Raw genomic sequence first — 19,551 nt, 5'->3', positions numbered from 1 at the left:
GCTCACCTGGAGTTAATCTCGGCACCAGCATTGAGGAGTATTTTGATGATGTTGACATAACCCCCAGAGGCAGCCAGGCTGAGAGGCGTGTAGTCTGAGACATTGCGGTGTTCCTTATTGGCTCCCCGCAGCAGCAGCAACTCAACAACCTTACCAACATGGATGATAATGGTGTTAGCGGCAGGAGTATAGGAATGTCATGACTGTGAGAGTAAACTGAAACAGTTTTATACCTCCTGGCGTCCCCCAGAGCAGGCCAGGGAGAGGGGTGTGTCTTTGGTTCTCTCTGATTGAGCCTCAATATCACCCCCTTTGTCCAGGAGTACCTCAACCACGCCTACATGGCCAGCAGTGGCGGCCAGGATCAGCGGCGTAAAGCCTGTAGAGAACAGAAATAATGAGTCCTTTGTTAAATGAAACTATTTTGAATTAAAATTAAACTCTAACCCTCCAGACTGCCATACTATCAGAAGACTAATCCTCTTTCTAAGATACCTTTTTTATCCCGGTGCTCAATGTTGGCTCCCCGTGAAATCAGGACAGACACAAGCTCCTCGTGTCCTCCTGCACACGCCAGCGTCAGGGCCGTATCATGATTACTCTCCGTCTGTGAAGAAAACACTCTCTCTTAACAGGGCATATTACTTTTTACATAAATGTATTAACTTGGATTATCACAATATGTATACTGTCATGTCAAACTGGCTTACATGTGCGTCTATGTCAACAGAGGGGTAAAGGGGTAGGACTGAAGGGGGAGAGGCGATGTTTGCGGGCGTCTGTGTGGGCGGCTGGGAAAGGGGTGTGGGTGAAGATGTAGTGTTCAGCATGGGCACGCGGCTGCTCACAGCTGCAAGAAAGAAACAAAAACAAATGTAAGCACCACCTCCAAAAAAAAGGAAAAACAAAACTTTGTAGAGCACAGTCTCGCATCTCACACCCAACAGTTAAACTTCTGAGTACTTGCCTGCCATGATGTCGTCCAGTGTGTCTGTGAGCGTCTGTGCAGGTGTAGCTACCAAGAGCCCATCTGGAGCCTGTTGAGGTATCATTCCTGGGCTTAACCCAGCCAGCTGCTGACCCTGCTGCTGCCCCAACATCTGCTGCCCTACTAGTACCCTCTGCAGCTCTGGACTGGTACTTCCTGGGTAGTCTGCAGGGTTGTAGTCTGGCAGAGGTTGGATAGGAACGAAGGCTGCCTGAAGAGGGGGAGGAGGCGGCTGGGGCTGGGTCTGTGGCGAAGGGGGAAGAGGCGGCTGCTGTCGTGACTGCGACCCATCCCTGTGACCCATGATTGTGTCCACCTGAGGAAGCTTGGGGTAATCATCCTCTTCTCCATCTGGTTCTTCCTCTGAGCCCTCTTCATCATCATCTTCCTCTTCCTGAAAGAACACAGAGAGCATATTAAGTCTCTCGGATCTGTTAGGACAGTGCTAGGGAACAAACATTATTCAAACAAAGAAAACAAATACAAAAAAAATTCACCTCTTCGACGTCATCCTCCGGCTCTTCCTGTTCCCCATCTTTGCTTGTCTCCTCGTCCTTGTCAGAGCCACTGTGTACTTGTGCACCCGGTGTGGTGAGAAGAGGCACTGGAACAGACGATGCACATCCAGGCCCCGGGCCCGGACCCTGGCTCTGTCCAGCCTCCTGCTGCTCTAAGCCCTTTGCCTCCATGTACTCTTTGGTGAACTGTTGCTGTGTTTTCAGCTGCAGCTGACGCTCCACCTTCTGCAGCTCCTTCAAGATTTTCTTTTTCTTCTGAACCTAAGGAAGAGTCACATCCTTGTTTGACTAACTTGTGATATGTTATGGGGGGGGAGAAGCACTGAAGGGTCAATTAGCTTACAAGTTAAAGGCTACCTAACTTAAGATCAAAATGAGACCAGATCTTAAGTGGATGATGGATTATACCTGCTCCTCTCGGCTCTTCTTCAGCTCCTCAATCTTGTCTTTGGTGAGCGGCTCCCCCTGAATGAGTTCTAGCGACTCTAGCTGGGCTTTCTCAATAGCGCTAATTCTCTGGCCCAGTTCATTCAGCTTTCCCTCCGTCTCCTCCACAATGCACTCTAGGGGCTGGCACAAGTGGAAGGGTGGCAGAGGCTCTGCTTCAGGTCCCCGGCCAACAGAGCTGGGGACACCGGGCTGAAGGGCTGCTTGTCTCTGTTTGGACACGCCTGAATTTGAACAAAACACATCAAAGATGTTGAGATTTAAAAATGGCAAAATAAATATATCTACAGCTCAGTGAAGTGTGCACTTTGTAAGTAGAACCTTTTAAGTATACCGAGCGGGTACCTAGGACAGTTTACCTTTACTAGAGACGGGAGGGGGCGTAGCGATGTTTGATGGGGTTCTGTCTGGCTCCTGAGGGGGCACTACCATGGCGAGAGCTTGGAATGGGACACGAGGAACCTGTTATGACAGAGGATATGTTGTGTTAAAGCAATGGAAAAAAGAAAGAAAACAGCCATGCTTGCAAAAATGTTAGTTAAAAAAGAAAATAAAATAAAAAAAAGGGGGGGGGGGGGTTATCATGTTGCTGCATATACCTGAGAGGCATCTTGCGATGGGGGAGTGAGTTGGGAGAGGTCCGGGGCTGGGACAGACAGGATGTTGTTGGGGTAATCCAACAGGTAGGAAACCACATTGGTGTGGCCACCCTTAGCAGCTTCTATCAACATGGTTGAGCCATCCTACAAAGAAAAAACATGGCATGTTTTTCTCTATCAGCATTATCATTAAACACATGCAAATGAGCATAATCGTTATTAAAGCAGCTGGTGTTAATCCAGACTGGGTGCATTACTTTGAGTCTGTGAGTAGGATCCGCCCCATGCGCCAGCAGCAGCTCCACCACAGCCAAATGTCCTCCAGCACAGGCCAGAGAAACCACCGTGTGATCATTATTGGCAGTGGCTCTGTTCACATTAGCACCTAACACAGACAAAGACAAATGTATATATTATAAGAGTAATGATAATGCATATCTACAGCCAGATATTCAATAATGTGGTTCATCATTAACCTGGACACAATAACAATTGCTGGTCTTCCACTTTAAGCGTAATGGTGGAAAAAACAATTTTCAGGTGAAATTTTAAACTTCTCATACCTTCATGCAATGAAATAAACTATGATTAATTGAAGTGAATAAATTAAGTGACAGATGTGCAGAAAAAAACAAACAAAACCCTCCCATATAAACGATCTACTTCCCCTTTCAAGAGAGGCAATTCTCTGACTCTACAGGTTAGATATGCATTTTTCCCCCCTCAAATACCTGTATTTAAATCCAAGAGCTACTCAGTTACGCACCTTTGCTGATAAGAAACTGCACTGTACAGAGATGCCCTGCCCTCGCTGCCTTCATTAAGGGCGTCCGTCCCCCTTCAGACTCATGCTCCTAAAGGAAAAAGATGAAGTGGATTTGTTGAGTTCAACACAGAAGTTAAACAAAATGGCTATAATCTGTATTCATCTTGAAAACTGCTGCTGTAGGTGCAGGTTCTACAAGGTCAAGGTCTTGCTTCACACAATAGAAGATGCTCAGTTCAATCAATATACATTTACACACAAAAAACTTTTACACATCTTTTCTTGCCCCGCTGTCACTTGAACCAATGTAAATACTTTTTTTTTTTTTAAAGCAGGGCAAATCATAAGTGACTAAGAGGATTTAAGAGTACGGCGTACCAAATTGGCTCCAGCCTGCAGTAGCACGTCTGCCACATCAGTGTGTCCGTTCTCACACGCATACGTCAGTGCTGTATCGCCAGTTGCCGTCGTGGCATGAACGTTTGCTCCTGAACGAGAAAAAGTTACAGGAGTGTGAGCTCAAGAGTCTAAGACATTTTTGATGTGTCTTTTCTTTCTACCATTGCTGCATCTTCTTCCTTGCCCACCTGCAGCCAGTAGGTACTTCACCAATTCCAGATGGCCTTCTTGTGCAGCTTCCATTAGCGGGGTAGAGCAGCCCAGCTCAATGTCTGCCCCTGCCTTAATGAGGAAGTCAGCCACTTCTAAAAAGCCTCCACAACATGCTAGGGTCAAAGCGGTCTCCTGGGTTTCCTCTGTCTGGGCATTGATGTTAGCACCTAGACGACAGAGCAAGACCAGTTTGGTTATATTCAGCTACTAAAATGGGAAAACATAATGATAACAGACTGTGATCATGTCAAAATTGTTAGTTGTTTTTGTTTTTTTTATGGTGTTTCAGAGATGCAAGAACAAATGCTGCTACCTTGAGCCAGCAGCAGTGCTACCATCTCCTCATGGCCTTCTCTGGCTGCCTCCATCAGGGGAGTGTAGCCCTCATCATTAACCTGGACACAAACAGAAGCATCATCAGATCAGAAAACATAAGGGTGAAAATGACTCGCAGGTTACACGGACACAACCCTGACTTGTGTTTATGTGGATAGAAATTGTCATCCAACTGCATTTAGCCAGTTACATCAATGTTGTCATTTACATTTTAGATAACAGTGAAAAATTAGCCGTTTTCCAATTTTGGAAGCAAACACTTTTGTTTAAAAAGGACCGACACTTTTTGGTTTGGAGCATTTATAGTATATCTTCACAGCAAATGTATCTACAGCTATACAATTTTTTTCCATTTTGTTTTAGTGTATCTTTGCATACCTCCTCCAAGTTGGCTCCTCTCTCTATAAGCAAGGCTGCCAGCTCCACATGTCCTCCACAAGCTGCCAGGGTAAGGGGCGACTCAAAGGAATCAGCTGGCATGTTGACTTGCGCGCCGCTGTCCAACAGCAGCCGTGCCACCTCCACATGGCCATCCTGGGACAGCGAGACACACAGAGAATATAGAGATAAGCACCTGAATAAATACACGTATCAATTTCTAGTCAAGCTACATGAATTTAAACCATCAATTTGAAAAAGTGTTTAAAACGAGAAAGTAGTGACATTTTAGCAGACTGATGAAAGAGGCATCTAAAAACATTGCTGTACATTTCCATCGACAATAGCACAATTAATGTTTACAGAAAACTGCACACCCCTTCCACAATTATTTAGCACGACTGATCTGCAAACAAGATAAAAACCAATTAGCACAGGGGAGATGGTGTAAATTATTAAAATCTTCTTTCAGTCCACTTTTCTCCCACTTAACCATGCGAGTACCCAACCATTAGCAGAACTCTGTTGGGTTTGGACACTGAATAAGACCCGCTGTTATGTTTCTGATGTTATTTTTTTTCAAATTTAATATTAAAGTTTATTTTGTTTGAGCTGTACTGAGACACAAAAGGGAGTCTAAGATATATAAAGCAATTCATTCTTGACCATGCCGATTACTTCAACGTATGTACTGTCTGTTTATAGTTACAAATACAAAGTCATAACAAGTGGTTTGAGGTGTGAAATGTGAAGTGAGGTTTTAGGTCAGATGCTTACCATGCAGGCCTCCATCAGTGCCGTATGCATCTCATCCGTTTTGTGTTCCTGGTCTGCTCCGGCCTCCAAGAGAAAACGCACCATATCCAAGTGACCTGCAGAGGACAAACAAAATCAATGTAATTAATCTTTTACAGGCCTTTGGACAAGGTTATGGGAGTAGCCTGCCACTGGGGGAAAGTAACAAGTTAGATCAGTTCAGAGTCGACTGCAAGTACGCCAATTTTACTGATCTTAAGATGTAGACTTTTTTTTAAAAAACATTTCATTAAAATGAAAAATAAAATAACCAGCTGAATTTTAAAGAGTAGCTGACTGTTAGGATAGCTAACAGAACTTATGTAAGAGCTTTATTTTACAACAGTATTAGCCCAAGTCTTTGTAACGAGGGCGCTAAATTGCATAACAACTAAAAAAAAGTAAAAGGACAATGCGCATTTATTCCTTTCTAAAAATAAACCCTCAACATAAAAACTAACCTAGGGATACAAGTTCCATACTTAAGTACTGACCTTTGTAGCATGCAAGTGTGAGAGCACTCTCCTTGAACTCATTGGAGTGTGTGTTGATGCCAGCGCCATACTCCAATAGTACCCTGGCCACTTCTACGTGGCCAGCACTGGCCGCCTCCATGAGAGGTGTGTGTCCGTTCTCGTTGTGGTCCTCAATGTTAGCACCCTCTTTGAGCAGCACCTTCACCACATCCACGAAGCCACCGGCACATGCATACGTCAAAGCTGTGTTGCCTGAAAGACAAAAGTGAGATTATACCGTGTGTTTTGAAGTCACATTAAATGGTTTATAAATAGAGAAGTTAAAGTAGTCTTACCAGTAGAGGACTGGGCATTGACATCTGCCCCATGGACAAGTAGTAGTTTGACAATGTCCACATAACCTCCACTGGCAGCAGCCATGAGTGGTGTTATATCCCCCTTGATGCCCCTGTCCTCCACATTGGCATGCATAGCCAACAAAACCTAAGAATAGAAAACAGAAGAAGAAAAAAAACGTAAATATATATTCATAGGCTTGTCAAAGGAATACAGCCCCTTAAGTATTTAGCAGGAACTTAATCTGGACACCAATCTAACCTCTTCCATACCTGTGCAAGTTCATAATAGCCAGCCGAGCAGGCGAGACACAGCAAGCTCTCCCCTTCCTCCGTGTGCTCATTGACGCTCCGGCCCTCATCCAGCAATTTGCGCACGGCGTTGACATCCCCATCCGAACACGCCTCTGCTAAACTACGGCTGAAAATAACCAGACTGCTACAATTACTGCCACTGTGGCAGGTGAACACACGCACCCCTCACAACAACACAATTACTTCCAGGCAGCAAAGAGACACACACGCATGCTCATAGGTATTGTTTATGAAGCAGTGAGTTGATGGTGTGAGCGAGATACATACTTGTCTGCTTGGCCGGCATTGAGTGTGTTTTCAGCTCTCATCCGGGTGAGGGCGGCTGCGGCCTCGTCCAGGGCACAACTCACAGATGACGTCAGTCGCCGTAGCACCTCGGGGTCTGCAAAAGCTTTACCATCGGCAGTGGACAGTTTACCGATGCCTGCCGAACACCAAAAGGGCAGAGGTGCATAGGGCAATGCAAACCACAGGGGAGCACAACCACACCAGACCAGATGAAGAAGCAAGTCCAGTCCAGCAAATCCAATCCAGGGTTAGTAGCAGCAAACACAAAGAGGGAAAAAAATCAATAAAGAAAAAAATAAAATAAAAATTTAAAAATGAATAGGGAAAAAAAAAAAAAGAAAAAAAAAAAAAAATCACAGAAAACACAAGCATTTGTTAATGTGGCTTAATATATCTTTTTTCAATAAACCACCTAAGAGTCGCAATTTCTTTATCAAATAGTAAGGTACACAATAAAAGGGGAATATTGGGAGTATCTACTGTGCTGTGCAAAAGTCTCAAGTCAGTCTTCATTTCTTTATGTTGGGCTAGGAAAACGGGAAAAAGGTGCAGCGATTTATTGAGATGTACAAACATAAATAGTTTTGTACAAATCTAACGAGTTTTTAAGTCAGTATTTGCCATTTTTTCCCCCAACACAGCCGGAACCCTTAGTCAGGCTTTCCGTAAGTAGTCTTCATTAATAGTTCTTGAAGGACATTCAAATCTCTTCTTTGGAGGAAAACAAATCCTCTGTAAAACAATCAGGTACAAGTACTGGCCAATGTCAAACGGAGCCATTTAGAAAGCCTGGAGACCTATTGCTCAAGATTATTTAAAAATAAAATATATTTAAAAAATTTTTTTTAAAAAATGACACGACACTTTGGCTCATTGGAAACAAAATAAAAAGAAATGACTTGAGACGTTTGCACAGTACTTCAGTAGTTCAGAACAATAATACCAGTGAAATGAAGCTGTTGTATACACCAAGGCTCAAAGGTTTGGAGTCAAAATTTTGCAGTTTTCCTTAAGTCATTAAATGAACTGCAATGTAACACTGCTGAGAAATTCTGATATTTACTGAATATAATTTTGCCGTAAAGACAAGCTTCTTGAAAATGACTTCAAGTTAAATTAGTTTAATATTAATGTGCACTTCCTGTATGTTACAGTCTAGCGTCCTACAATAGGACTGACAATTAGCATTACTTTGGTGGTGATTTCATTATAACAATACCAGCAAACTGGTGTTTTATTAAAACAAGTAGTTTGGAAATAAAACTTTTCTTGTTCAAATCTCACACTTTCCTAGACACATTTCCTCTGCCTTGACTGACAGATGGACCGATCTCAGAATTGATGTGCTTCAATACTTCAAGGTTAAATAATGAACATGAAAATAAGATCCTTTCTCTTCTTTTCATGCTTATTTAAATATTTTAGCACGTTCAGATTCGTTCCAAACTTTTGATCAGTAGTGTATACGAACCAATGTAGATTCAAGCTGTTAATGTTCGAAGAGAAAACTGTCTCATCCTGTGTGAATTATAGATGGGTAAAAAGCAGTGACCATGAGAGAAAATGATGTGTTAGGAACAGTGGCCAGCAAGCAAGAGAAGAACTGAAGAAAACAATGCAATATGACAGGAAAAAAAAAAAAAGTCTGTGTGTCTATTTTGGCATGAAAAAGAAGAAAAGTCAATGACCAGAGTGAAAGGCAAGCAGCAGCAAAATGAAAACAACTGCTTTTGCTAATGACCTACAGAGGAAGATCTCTCAAAGGAAAACAATGAACATTTCCAAACCAGCAAACCACTTGTGAGAGGAGTAACAGTGTGCATTTTACAGACGTGTGTAAAAATGAAGGGAAAGAAAAAAAAGAAAAAAAAAGGGAAAAAAATAAATAAAGTTGGCTTTAAACCTTTCGGCCTCAACTTCAACCCATCCATTAACCAGGCACAAGACAGCTTCAGTCCTTAAGGTTGTGTTTTCTCACCACTGACTCGGGCTAAACTTAGCACCGCTCTCAGACAAAGATTTCACAACAGTCTCATATGCACAAGCAAAGAGGTCAAGGAAGTTGATCATTAATGTTTTACTTTATCGTGTTTTTCCTCAGAGAACAAGCACTTCATTCACTAAACAGGAATAAATAGGTTAGATATCAGCCGTCACCAAATCCCCTCTCCTGTGTATAATCCTCTACATATAACTACTAAACAGAGCAGGTAGTAGTGAATGAGTCAAGAATTTCAGTCACAACATCAATTTAAAAGACCTTCACTGTGTTTACACATAAGCACTTGTTCCTGCTCAGCTCCACCTACAACGCTGCCATGTTTACACGTACAACACCATCTATCTTTTATCGTGTTAAACTAAAATAAAATTTATCAGGACAAGTGTATATACACCAAATGCCTACTGAAAACATAACTGGCACCGACACCAGTCTAACAGGAATCATTCTTGAAGCATTTACATGCAATGAAATGAACAACTAGATCAAAATATAAGCTATCCTAACAATACGTCAGACGAAACCATTAGTACCATTTCAGAGAAAATGAGTTGCCTTCTAGGTAAAAACCAACCAATAATACTGCTGGTAAGCGCTGGCTAATAACTTAGTGTAATATTTTGTGGCCATTAATTACATGTGAGCAACCCGCCCTTCCCCTCATTTAAGAGGTCTTAATGTAGAATTAAACTAGCTAGTGAGAGCCAGAGATCTTAAAAATCTCAGAATGGGATGAGCATGAGCTCATCTTAATGTTGTTAAACTAAGCAGACACTCTAGTTTAGACCACTTATTTCTTTGTGTGTTTAGGTACGTAAACTTTAAGTCAACTTACTTCAAATGAACATTTAATTGCATGTCATTCGTTATTTCATGAACTTTCATTTGCAGTACCAGTAAAGTCTCTGGTGTATGGGTAATGTGGAATAAGAGCAGCCACTAATCTATTAAAACCAGTTTTTCAGTATAATGCTTGAGTGCAAAATCATGGTGGCTCTCGTGTAGGAGGGGGAAAAAAAGGATCAAGTAACTGCCAAGACATGACAAAGGGGCAGGAACTGAATCTGAGGATGTAACTGTAATAAACTAGGCTTTGTATTTGCAACAGCATCATGAAAGCAAGCTCTTTTGATATAATTTTCCCCACACAGAGCAACAAGGAAACCCCAGACAGAAAATGAAAGGGTTTCAACTCTTAAAAAGTACACAACGGGATAATTGCTAGAAACAATTATGTTTTGATAAACTGGTGATCCCAAAAGTGCTGCTGCAATCCTGAGACTTTCCAACAGGAGCGCTCTGGAAAAAAAAAAGGTCTACACACATTTAGTTCTAAGGAATAATTTAATTTAAAATCTAACTTTATTATAAAAGAATTTGATAAACAGTTTTAAATGATTCTTATGTGATATGTGTATCATGTATAATATTTATTGTAACCTTTTGTCCACTAGACAACTTTCACCATTCACCAACTGACTTTTCCCCCTCTACAATGGATTTAAAAATAAAAAATAAAAAAAATAAATAAAAATTGGTGCATTCCTACGTGGTCACTTCACTTTCATTTGCTAAGCTCAACCACTGCCACCACTCATGAAATAGTAGATGTGCAAGTCAATTTTTGATAAAAAAAAAATACTGACACTTAGGACTAGGGCTGTTCGATATAACAATATATATCGGATGACGATATAAAAACGTCTATCGTTTCATTTTACGCTATGGTTTGTTTCGTGGTGTCGCAAAATAAACTGTTTACGGCAATATATTTTCATCGTTTTGATGGTCACTGTAGTGGCTATATTAAGTTCTCTCTTTCTCTTGTATTTAATATAACCACACTAAGGACGGACAAGGGCCTGTTTTTATGGGTCGTCATTAGTAACAACGACGGTAAAACCATCGCATGTCCGCTTGTTTATTTTCCCCATAAACCTTTCACAATAAAGCTCAAGATCCTGTTGACACTTTTCAAAATAAATGGAATCATGTGAAAAAGTATTGACGGATGAAAAGCCAAAACAAACCTTAGACTCAAACGTTAGAACAGGCTTTTCCCTGCAGCACGCCGTGTAATAAATACAAAGAAAACGGGGGCCGTTACAACCTATGTCTAAAAATGTGTAGTTTCATGCATCGGTTAAAACACTCGACTCCAGGTACATGACGCCCAGCTGGAAACACTTCACCTACCAGAGATTCACAGAATTTACAGAAAATATAATATTTGTGATTTATATCGTTATCGGACGATAGAGGTTTTATATCGGGATATGAGATTTTGGTCATATCGCACAGCCCTACTTAGGACTTGCATAATTCACAATACATGTAGTTCCAATATTCATGGTCTGTGTTTGATGGCACAGTGTGGGGTGGAGAAGATTTTTGAGGATTATGCAGTTTTGCAGACAAAGACAACTGGAGAGCCAACATTCCTGTTATACTTCTTCAAAGTCTGCCGCCTGGGGCGCATGCGCAGTCGTTGCATTGTAATGTAAATTCAACAAGTTGCCGTAATCACAAAAACCTCAGGTAGGCACATAGACGTTTAGATAGACCCTCATGCAACTTACTCATGCCAAAGTTTATGACACTGGGACCTGGGTGGACCCCAGAGTATCAAAATAAGAGTATAATTTCTGCTTTAATCTATGTAGATCCAGAGTTCCATAACAACCTGGTCTTTTTAACAATCATCATCCGTCATTTTGTAGGAATGGGACAGTCACAGATGTTGATATATTCTATACATGTATACTGCATGTGAAAAGAGACTGAGAATCCTGGCTGCCAACACAGCCAAGCAAAAACGCGCCATTCCAATATTGCCAGTTTTTGTTGTCTCAACTGTCTGCAAATCTCAAAACTGTCTGAAAAATTGTGGCTTATTGAACAGTTTCGAATGCTTAAGTTGCCAATATTAACTGACAACATTGCCCCAAACCCTCTCCCAGTAACCCTCTGTGCCACAACTGAAAACTAGAAAAACTAAACACAACTAAACTGTTCTGCACAGACACACAGCACCAGAGTACCCTCCACACTGCTGAAACATTCTACATTCCCTTTATTTATTTACACTTGCCAAAAGCAAAGACATTTTTTTTGGGGGGGGGGGGGGGGGGGAATCTTGGCAGAGTCTGTCAACCGACAGAGATACAACATGCCAAGCTACAAAAATTGAGGGGTGCACGACCAGCTGACCTGATACAAAAACAGTGGCAGACACCAGAGGATATGACATCATTTTTCAATGACACCCCCATGCAACAGGGATAAGCATAAAGTGGTATACATCTGGGCAGTCTGCTAGAATAAAAATTTGCCCCTTTAGTGATGCTGGCTAAAGGGCAGAAATAGCACTGTGTAGACTGTGATGGTTAACAGTTTCTTGTAATCCTAATCAAGTTTTTAAATGATATGTTAAATCACTTATGTAGATGCTACAATGACTAAACATCGTTACTAAATCATCACCTCCTCAAGTTAAAAATTGAAAATAAACAAAAGAAATAAAATCAGCTTTTGTGGGCTAATCTAGAAGTTTTGAAAGTTTTAGGAAAATGGCAAAAAAATAAAAAATAAAATAAAAATTTGGACTTGTGTCCAAATCCACTTAGCAGTCAAAGATCACATTAATCCCACAGCATATTAGCTATTATCCCAATACCTGGTGCGTGCATTAGAGCAGGGCGATATGGCCAAAAATATTTATCACGATATATATTTGAAAATTTGCGATAACGATATAACTGACGATATAATTGATACGAGACAAAATACAACTCCACAACATTACTAGCGCAAAAAGACAACCTTCCATTTATTTTCACTTAAACAAGAAGCTGGTTTTTATGTACATTAAAGCTTTATAAAAATGTAACAGTGCAAATGCAAATTCCTTGCTGAAAGTTAAACCAAAAGGCATTTCCAGTAGAAATGGGCTGACATATCCTGAGCATAACCATGTATAATATCCACTGAAGTTAAAAAGAGGTGCTTTGCAACATTAAACTGCAGTGTGCAGTACGTATTTTTCGGACCATAAGGTGCACGGGATTATAAGGCACATTAAGCGAAACAAAGCAGTCAGATAAATCAAACTTTATTAAACTCATTCTTCTTGCTTCCTCCACTTCTGTACCATTGATTCATTAATGTTGAATTCTCTGGCAGCTGCTCTATTCCCATGTTGTTGCAGTATATTAATGACTAACCTCGTATTGTGGATGGATTATCTCAGTTGTTCTCCTGACTGAAGTTTGGTCCGTTTACAGTATCCTGCCATGCGATTGCATTTGTCTCTAACCATGAGGAACCTTAACGTTAACTTTTATAAGTGGAAAAGTGTTAGTGTTTGTCCTCCAGCTTCACTGTTTATGTTATGCTAACATAGCTGTGTCGCTAGCGATCACGTAGCACATCATTATATACCAGCTAGCCCAACTTCAGTAACCCTACAAACGTCACTGCTGTTTAGTTTCCTGTCTTCATTTATGTTGGAAGTGATAGCAGAGCTGTACGTTTGATTTTTTTCAGAAATCTCTCAGTCCGAACATGCAATATCATGCTTAGGTAACTAGCGAAACTAGCGAGCTAACTTCCGCTAGCTTCTAACTCCGTTAAATGTAATACATTTTGTTTTCATGGATGTCTGGAAGTTAAACTTCATAGTTACACCTGGTAAAGCAGCAATGCTGATCGTTTTATTAAAGATGAAAGAATTTAGACAGTTTTTAACTCTTAGTGATGCTGCAGTGTTCGTTTGACCTGAAGTATACGGAGTTTAGGACCCAGATTACTCCCAGATTTAAGAGCATCTTAGTCCGACGGCCGCTTGCATGTTCTGCAAAAAAATGTGCTTTGTCGTGTATCTGACGGACAAACACCAAACCAGTTCCACATCACTGAAGTTGCACCATTTTTACAAACCACTTCTGGTTCATCTGTTTCACTCAACAATCGGCCATGTGCGTATGAAAACAAAGGCACTGCGCATGCGCGTTTTACTCATATTCTATCGCGATATTTCATTTTCCTATCGTAGCCTAACATTATACCGGTATTACCGTGAACGGTATAATATGGCCCAGCCCTAGCGTGCGTGCATGCACGCATAGACGCAACCCTCTAGACCTGTGGCTACTAACTGTGATAGGCAGAACCTACCTCTGATTTTAGACCAAGTGTGCACTCAGCAAGGTAATTCATAATGTGCCTGAGCACATTTTACCCCTTGATTCCAGTTCATTTGTCTAGTGTGCCTGCTGTGTAGTGGGCTGACTCAAGGTATACATGTAGTAACCAAGCCCAAACTTGGAGCACCAACACCCTCCTCAACAACAGCTGCCTCCATGTAAAATCAGTTCTATTAAATCTAAAAGTTCTATAAGAGAACAGCAGTCCAAAAGAAAATGCCCCACTTTAGCCCTGAAATACATTCCTTAGTTGCCATCTTTGTGCTTTGCAGCAGTGTTTCTTTTAGGCTGTGTGCATAAAAGAAGAAATGCAAGAGGTGGGAACTGAAATGCTGAGAAAAAGTGAAGTGTACTTGGGACCCAGATTGTTAAACACTGTGTGAGGGCAGGCCTGTAGGGGGGTTGGGAGGGGTTGACAATCTTGTCCTGGCACAGTACAAGAAAACCACAACTGATGTAAGTAAACCCTGTTTAATCTAGCCTGACTCATAACTAGCAACTCCTATTTAAACTCTGGACCCAACTACAGTGATGACTTTACAGAGGCTGTGGCTTCATGCGGTTAAAGGTACTTCTGACACAGACATTTCCACATTAAGGGGCCACAAGGCCATCTTCTTAAAGGAAAAGGCTGAGCTGGTAGCATGAATCACTGTCACCACACACATTCAGAGGCCACAATTTCTACTGCACATCATGTTTGTTACTTTTACACCAAGCTTTGTTCAAGTTTTCAACATACAGTGTGTTACCTTGACTCTCTGAAGGATACAGGAACAATTTTTCCTACCCATATAAGACAGCCCAAGTTACATTTTTGCAGCAGTACTGATGGTTATCAAAGCCAAGCACAGCCAGTGCATGCAAGCATGCATGACTGCTGAATGCTTATTAGAGCACTTCAATCAAGGCTTGCGCATCCGTTTTCCTCATTGGATCCAGCTTATGCTATACTGAATTCACATCAAATTCAAAATAAAGGTATCCATCATTATTTCGTCATATGTAACAGATAGGCCTTAGTCTAACAATGCGCCTCATTCAGTTTAATACACTGTAAAATTACAGTCAATAGATTTGCATCTTTAAAAAAACAAAAAACAAAACAAAATAAGAGACAACAAATAAAGCAGCTCATTATCTTGCTGCTTAAACAGAAGTCAGCCTAAGCACTTCAAACTTGGGCATCGCTGTAAACAAACTCAAGGTAACCTTCACACATTGCAGCCCGTCCCATGTTCCAAATGGTTTTCCACATAATCCACATTTTTTGCATAGCCTTTCCAGAGAACTCCGGATGTGACATAACTACAACGCCACGGGATGAACTGATCTTGATCCCATCCTGAGTCAAACAACTGGATCAGGTATCTGTGTCAGCAGGTAAATAAATGTGGACGATTTATTAAGTTCAGCTATATGCTCTGTTTACTATGTCACGGGTCAGAAGCAGTGTATGGGGCGCTAGCAAAAGAGCTAACATAGCATAGAAGAAGCCAAGAACAAAGCTTTAGGATTTTGGAGGCATTTCACAACAGCTACCTCTACAGATTTCCTCTGTTTATTAATAACAGACTTTGAATTAACCACAAACTGGAGTCAAGACCTACATCCAACAGTAACAATACATTCCTGCCACTCACCTGTTCTCACTTTTAGTGTCTTAATGTTCAGTTTAACATTTGCTAATAAGGTTTTATTGCCACCCAATTATCATTGGGTGGCATGATAATTTTTTATTTTTATTAAAAGGCACAATGGTTATTTAAGAGTCTGGCAGTTTCACAGTAACCTGGTATCATTGTTATTAAATATTTCTGCGCAAGTAGATATTAATAGTTTTTATATATAATAAGATATATAATAAACAAAATAACATTAAAAACTTTAATGCCATAACAGCCGAATTAAACAGAACAGGAATATCAAACCTTTTATTCCTGGCTTTAGAGTCAGTTATATGTACGGACACTTTTGTTGCCTCCGTTTCTAAACAAAGCCGACACATGCCTCCTTAGCATTCACTTCCACTGCAACACCAAAGTGTAGCTTTGAAACAATTACCATGTGAACTTATACTTCCAGATTTTGTTGCACAAACTATTCGATTGTTTGAAAAAACAAAAACAAAAAAAAACAACACCTGTTAGGTTCATGTAATGTGTTATCTTTACCTCACCTAGTACCCTGTTGCTGTGACATCAAAAACATAGCAAAATATTTTTCTTTACTGAAAAAGTCTGAGTGTTGTGGGGTTTTTTGTTTGTTTGTTTTTTAAACTTCACTTGCAGTCCCTCTTCATCTGCCGTTACTTTTCTAAAAAGAGCAAACCTTTAAACTGCTAGCAAACTGATGCTACCTAGCATGTTACTTGTGCAGTTCTTCAAATTATGTTACCAAATTGTTGTACTGGCTGCCCTGTTAAAGATTCTGCCACCCAGTAGTTATTATTTGAACAATTTCTTACATCATGTGACTCAAACAGTGAGAAACAAGGGTGAATTTTAAATTTTATGCAGGCAAGAAGAAAAGCTGGGGAAAGTTGAGTTGGGCTTCAAAAACACTTTTCTTTTTTTTACATCTAGCATTAAGATCAACTTGCAAAAGGTCAGTGAGCTGATTTGATAGAAAACAAACAATAGCATGCCACTGACACTTAACTTTGCAGGAATAAAAATTCTGTGTAATTAAAAATTCAAAATAAAATTAAAAAAAATATAAAGTATTTGAAATGACTCAACATTCACTGGAAACTAAAGAAATATCTTACTTTGACAATTTATCAGTTAGGTTTGTCAATGTACAACTGCTATGAATTTAGGGGATTTTATGACATGTAGTACAGAAATGTTTCTTTGAGTTGTGCCAAGACTGGGAAAAAAAAACAACAACAACAACAACTGAACATTACAAACATGAAACAACATTGTTGTAGAAATCATTACTTGGGTTTAGGAAAACTTCAGAAAACGTGTCACTATGAACTCAGTTCAGTTCATTGCAAATTCGAATTAAAGCACTATTGTGCTTCTATTCATTTAAGATGGACTATATGAATGAAGTGAATATCAAGGAATCTGCCCCACAGTCTGCAAAATCAAAGTGTGGAAATAGAGGACATATCATTTGGGCTGAAGACAAGAGGGTCTCTAAGGTTGCAGTAGTGCCCATCTGTAAACATCCTGCTTCCCTAACTACGACTCTGTTTTCTCAGGTTACAATTGTTTGGTTGTTGTTGTTGTTTATTTTTTCACTACATCTACATTAAGAAGTAAAGAGAAAGGGAGATATTACGCAAGTACATACAAGTATGGCTACTGGTAACAGTAGCCTTCATTTATAATCCATGTGCAACTTGTCTTACACCATGCATTTCTTGTAATTAAGTCTGAGCATTTACAGTCTCTATAAAACATAACACAAAACAAGGAACATTTAATTAAAACTACAGAAACAATTGTTAATGTAGTTATTAAAATAATCCGAATTTGCCAGCAAGATATTTAACCTGATCAAACATTTATTTCATGTTTGCATATGACATCCCTGCAGGACTCAACCATGTATGCTTAGCATAAATTATTACTATGTCACAACTAGTAAAGCTAGTTCAATTTACTTAGGAGGGGTGTAAAATTCTCCTGATCAACAGCTCGGTTCAACTCATTTTTAGGCTATGGTTTGGTTTACAGTTTGCTAAACGTTAGAAAAGTGGGTAATATTTTAACTGCTGAACGATAACAGAAGTCATATGTCCAGTTCACTCTTTAACTGTTTACATTTACTACAACGTTTTAACAGCTCCAAAAGGCAAACTTGCATACCATTATACTGTGGACACTTTTGAAGCCATTTCTCATATGCAATCACTAATTTACCAAACCACAAAAAATCCTTTTTTTTTTCTTTTTTTTTTTTAAAGTATGTATGTATGTATGTATGTATGTATGTATGTATGTATGTATGTATGTATGTATGTATGTATGTATGTATAAATAAAGTTATATTTGGCCAAAATTAATTAGGGGTAAGATTACGGTTGTCAAAATGATACTCAGATATTAAATCAATACTAAAACTATTATCAAATTACAACATTTATTTGTAACTATATCAATACAGACAGTGGTGTTTTGTCTCCAGCTGACACACGACGCCACTGTGGCCAGATAGACACACAGCTCCTCCCCTCACTAATAGCTGAAGAAGTTAACTTTCACAACGCTTTAGGAGGACTTTAAAGGGGTCAATAAAGCTCCTGTTTCACCAACATGTAAGCAGTAAACAGTGATCTTAAATCTTAACCTGGCCAAGGCACATATTAGCCACATAACTATTAGCAATTACCCAATAACCACATTGGCCATCTGCTGTCATTAATTCAGCAGCTAGAAAACCGTGGGTTACGGATGGAATATTGAGCCTTGACAGAGCTAATTAAGGACACGTGCAGAATTTGGGTTGCTGAATGTGCAGAGCATTTTTGCAGAGTGTGGAGAACTAATCTGAGCAAATAAAGAGCAGCTAAATTAGATGGGTTTCAATTCTGGAGCGCAGAGCTGAGGATGTAAGGAGATCCAGACTAACGCAGAGCAGTGTGAACAGTGAATGAGAGAGAGGCTGGAGGCAGATGTTTGACATAATGGAAAAAAATACAGCAACATAACTTGACCCCCCACCCCCCTCCTAAAATAGAATTAAAATGTTTTTAAAAAAATAAATTAAAAAAAAAAACCCAGTATGGTGACCGCCATATTTTTTGATGGTAAGGTAGACTGTCACTGTTTGTCTACTTAATAGAACACTTTTCTTCGCCTCAATTTAAGCAAGCAGAACTGATAACATTTGCTGCCTAGCTCCAACATTGACATTATTGTTTTATAATTAACCATAGCCAGTCTTAATGACAACAGATGGCTAAGGTGACTATCAGAAAATACCTAACAGTTTAACAGTTAATGTTAAAATGTGAGCTGACCAGGTTAACATTTATGGCAACTGTTTCATACATCAATATTAATGAAATGGGAGCTTTATTGACCTCTCAAAATTCCTCCAAAAGAATTGGGAACATCCACTATTTCAGCTACTTGTGATGAGAGGTCCTGTGTGCAGGTGTCAACAAGAGGTGGCAAAGATGGCACTGTAGGCATCGATGCTTTTGCAACTAAGTATCAATTCTGACAGCTTTGTTTAGTCTCCATCCAGATGGCTACAGCGGTGAAACAAAGTTTGGCTTCTTTTTTTTTCAATGTTATATCAATCCCTTTGTTAGGAACGTAATAAAACCTTGACAACGGCAGCAGTAGTTTTAGGCACAACACCAGGGCTATTTTTTTAGGTTTTGCTCTACATGGTATAATTTATATACCTGAAATCTTTGGTACCAGATTTGTTGAAAAAGTTATACCAGACTGTTTGGGCACATTACAAAAAAAAAACCACAAGCTAAGGAAGATAAGGTCATATCTATTAAATAATTTAATTTGTTA

At 39.9% G+C, this 19,551-nt stretch overlaps 1 protein-coding gene across 4 annotated transcripts in view; it reads right to left on the bottom strand.

Annotated features, from left to right (window-relative positions):
- The window catches only part of ankhd1 (ankyrin repeat and KH domain containing 1), a 32,570-nt gene that overhangs the window by 8,277 nt on the left and 4,742 nt on the right, over nt 1-19,551 (bottom strand). For 2 of the 4 annotated variants that reach the window (XM_085361834.1, XM_085361835.1), the window contains exons 3-22: nt 6,833-6,989; nt 6,524-6,686; nt 6,251-6,398; nt 5,934-6,167; nt 5,422-5,516; nt 4,645-4,800; nt 4,244-4,325; nt 3,906-4,097; nt 3,697-3,806; nt 3,319-3,406; nt 2,810-2,937; nt 2,553-2,696; nt 2,313-2,415; nt 1,915-2,177; nt 1,486-1,767; nt 968-1,382; nt 711-850; nt 496-607; nt 234-379; nt 7-149 (exon numbers count right to left, since the gene is read on the bottom strand). In XM_085361834.1, the coding sequence (XP_085217960.1) occupies nt 7-149; nt 234-379; nt 496-607; nt 711-850; nt 968-1,382; nt 1,486-1,767; nt 1,915-2,177; nt 2,313-2,415; nt 2,553-2,696; nt 2,810-2,937; nt 3,319-3,406; nt 3,697-3,806; nt 3,906-4,097; nt 4,244-4,325; nt 4,645-4,800; nt 5,422-5,516; nt 5,934-6,167; nt 6,251-6,398; nt 6,524-6,686; nt 6,833-6,989 (3,301 nt within the window). The remainder of the gene's footprint in view (nt 1-6; nt 150-233; nt 380-495; nt 608-710; nt 851-967; nt 1,383-1,485; nt 1,768-1,914; nt 2,178-2,312; nt 2,416-2,552; nt 2,697-2,809; nt 2,938-3,318; nt 3,407-3,696; nt 3,807-3,905; nt 4,098-4,243; nt 4,326-4,644; nt 4,801-5,421; nt 5,517-5,933; nt 6,168-6,250; nt 6,399-6,523; nt 6,687-6,832; nt 6,990-19,551) is intronic. The other 2 variants (XM_085361836.1, XM_085361837.1) reach the window with 1 other exon arrangement.

This window comes from Diplotaxodon limnothrissa, linkage group LG2 (genome assembly GCF_057381915.1).
Source record: "Diplotaxodon limnothrissa isolate DT_005_m linkage group LG2, D_limnothrissa_male_GT1.1, whole genome shotgun sequence".
In the NCBI taxonomy this organism is placed as follows: Eukaryota; Metazoa; Chordata; class Actinopteri; order Cichliformes; family Cichlidae; genus Diplotaxodon; species Diplotaxodon limnothrissa.
The sequence above is the reverse complement of the archived record's forward strand: the minus strand, read 5'-3'. Positions and strand labels throughout refer to the sequence as shown.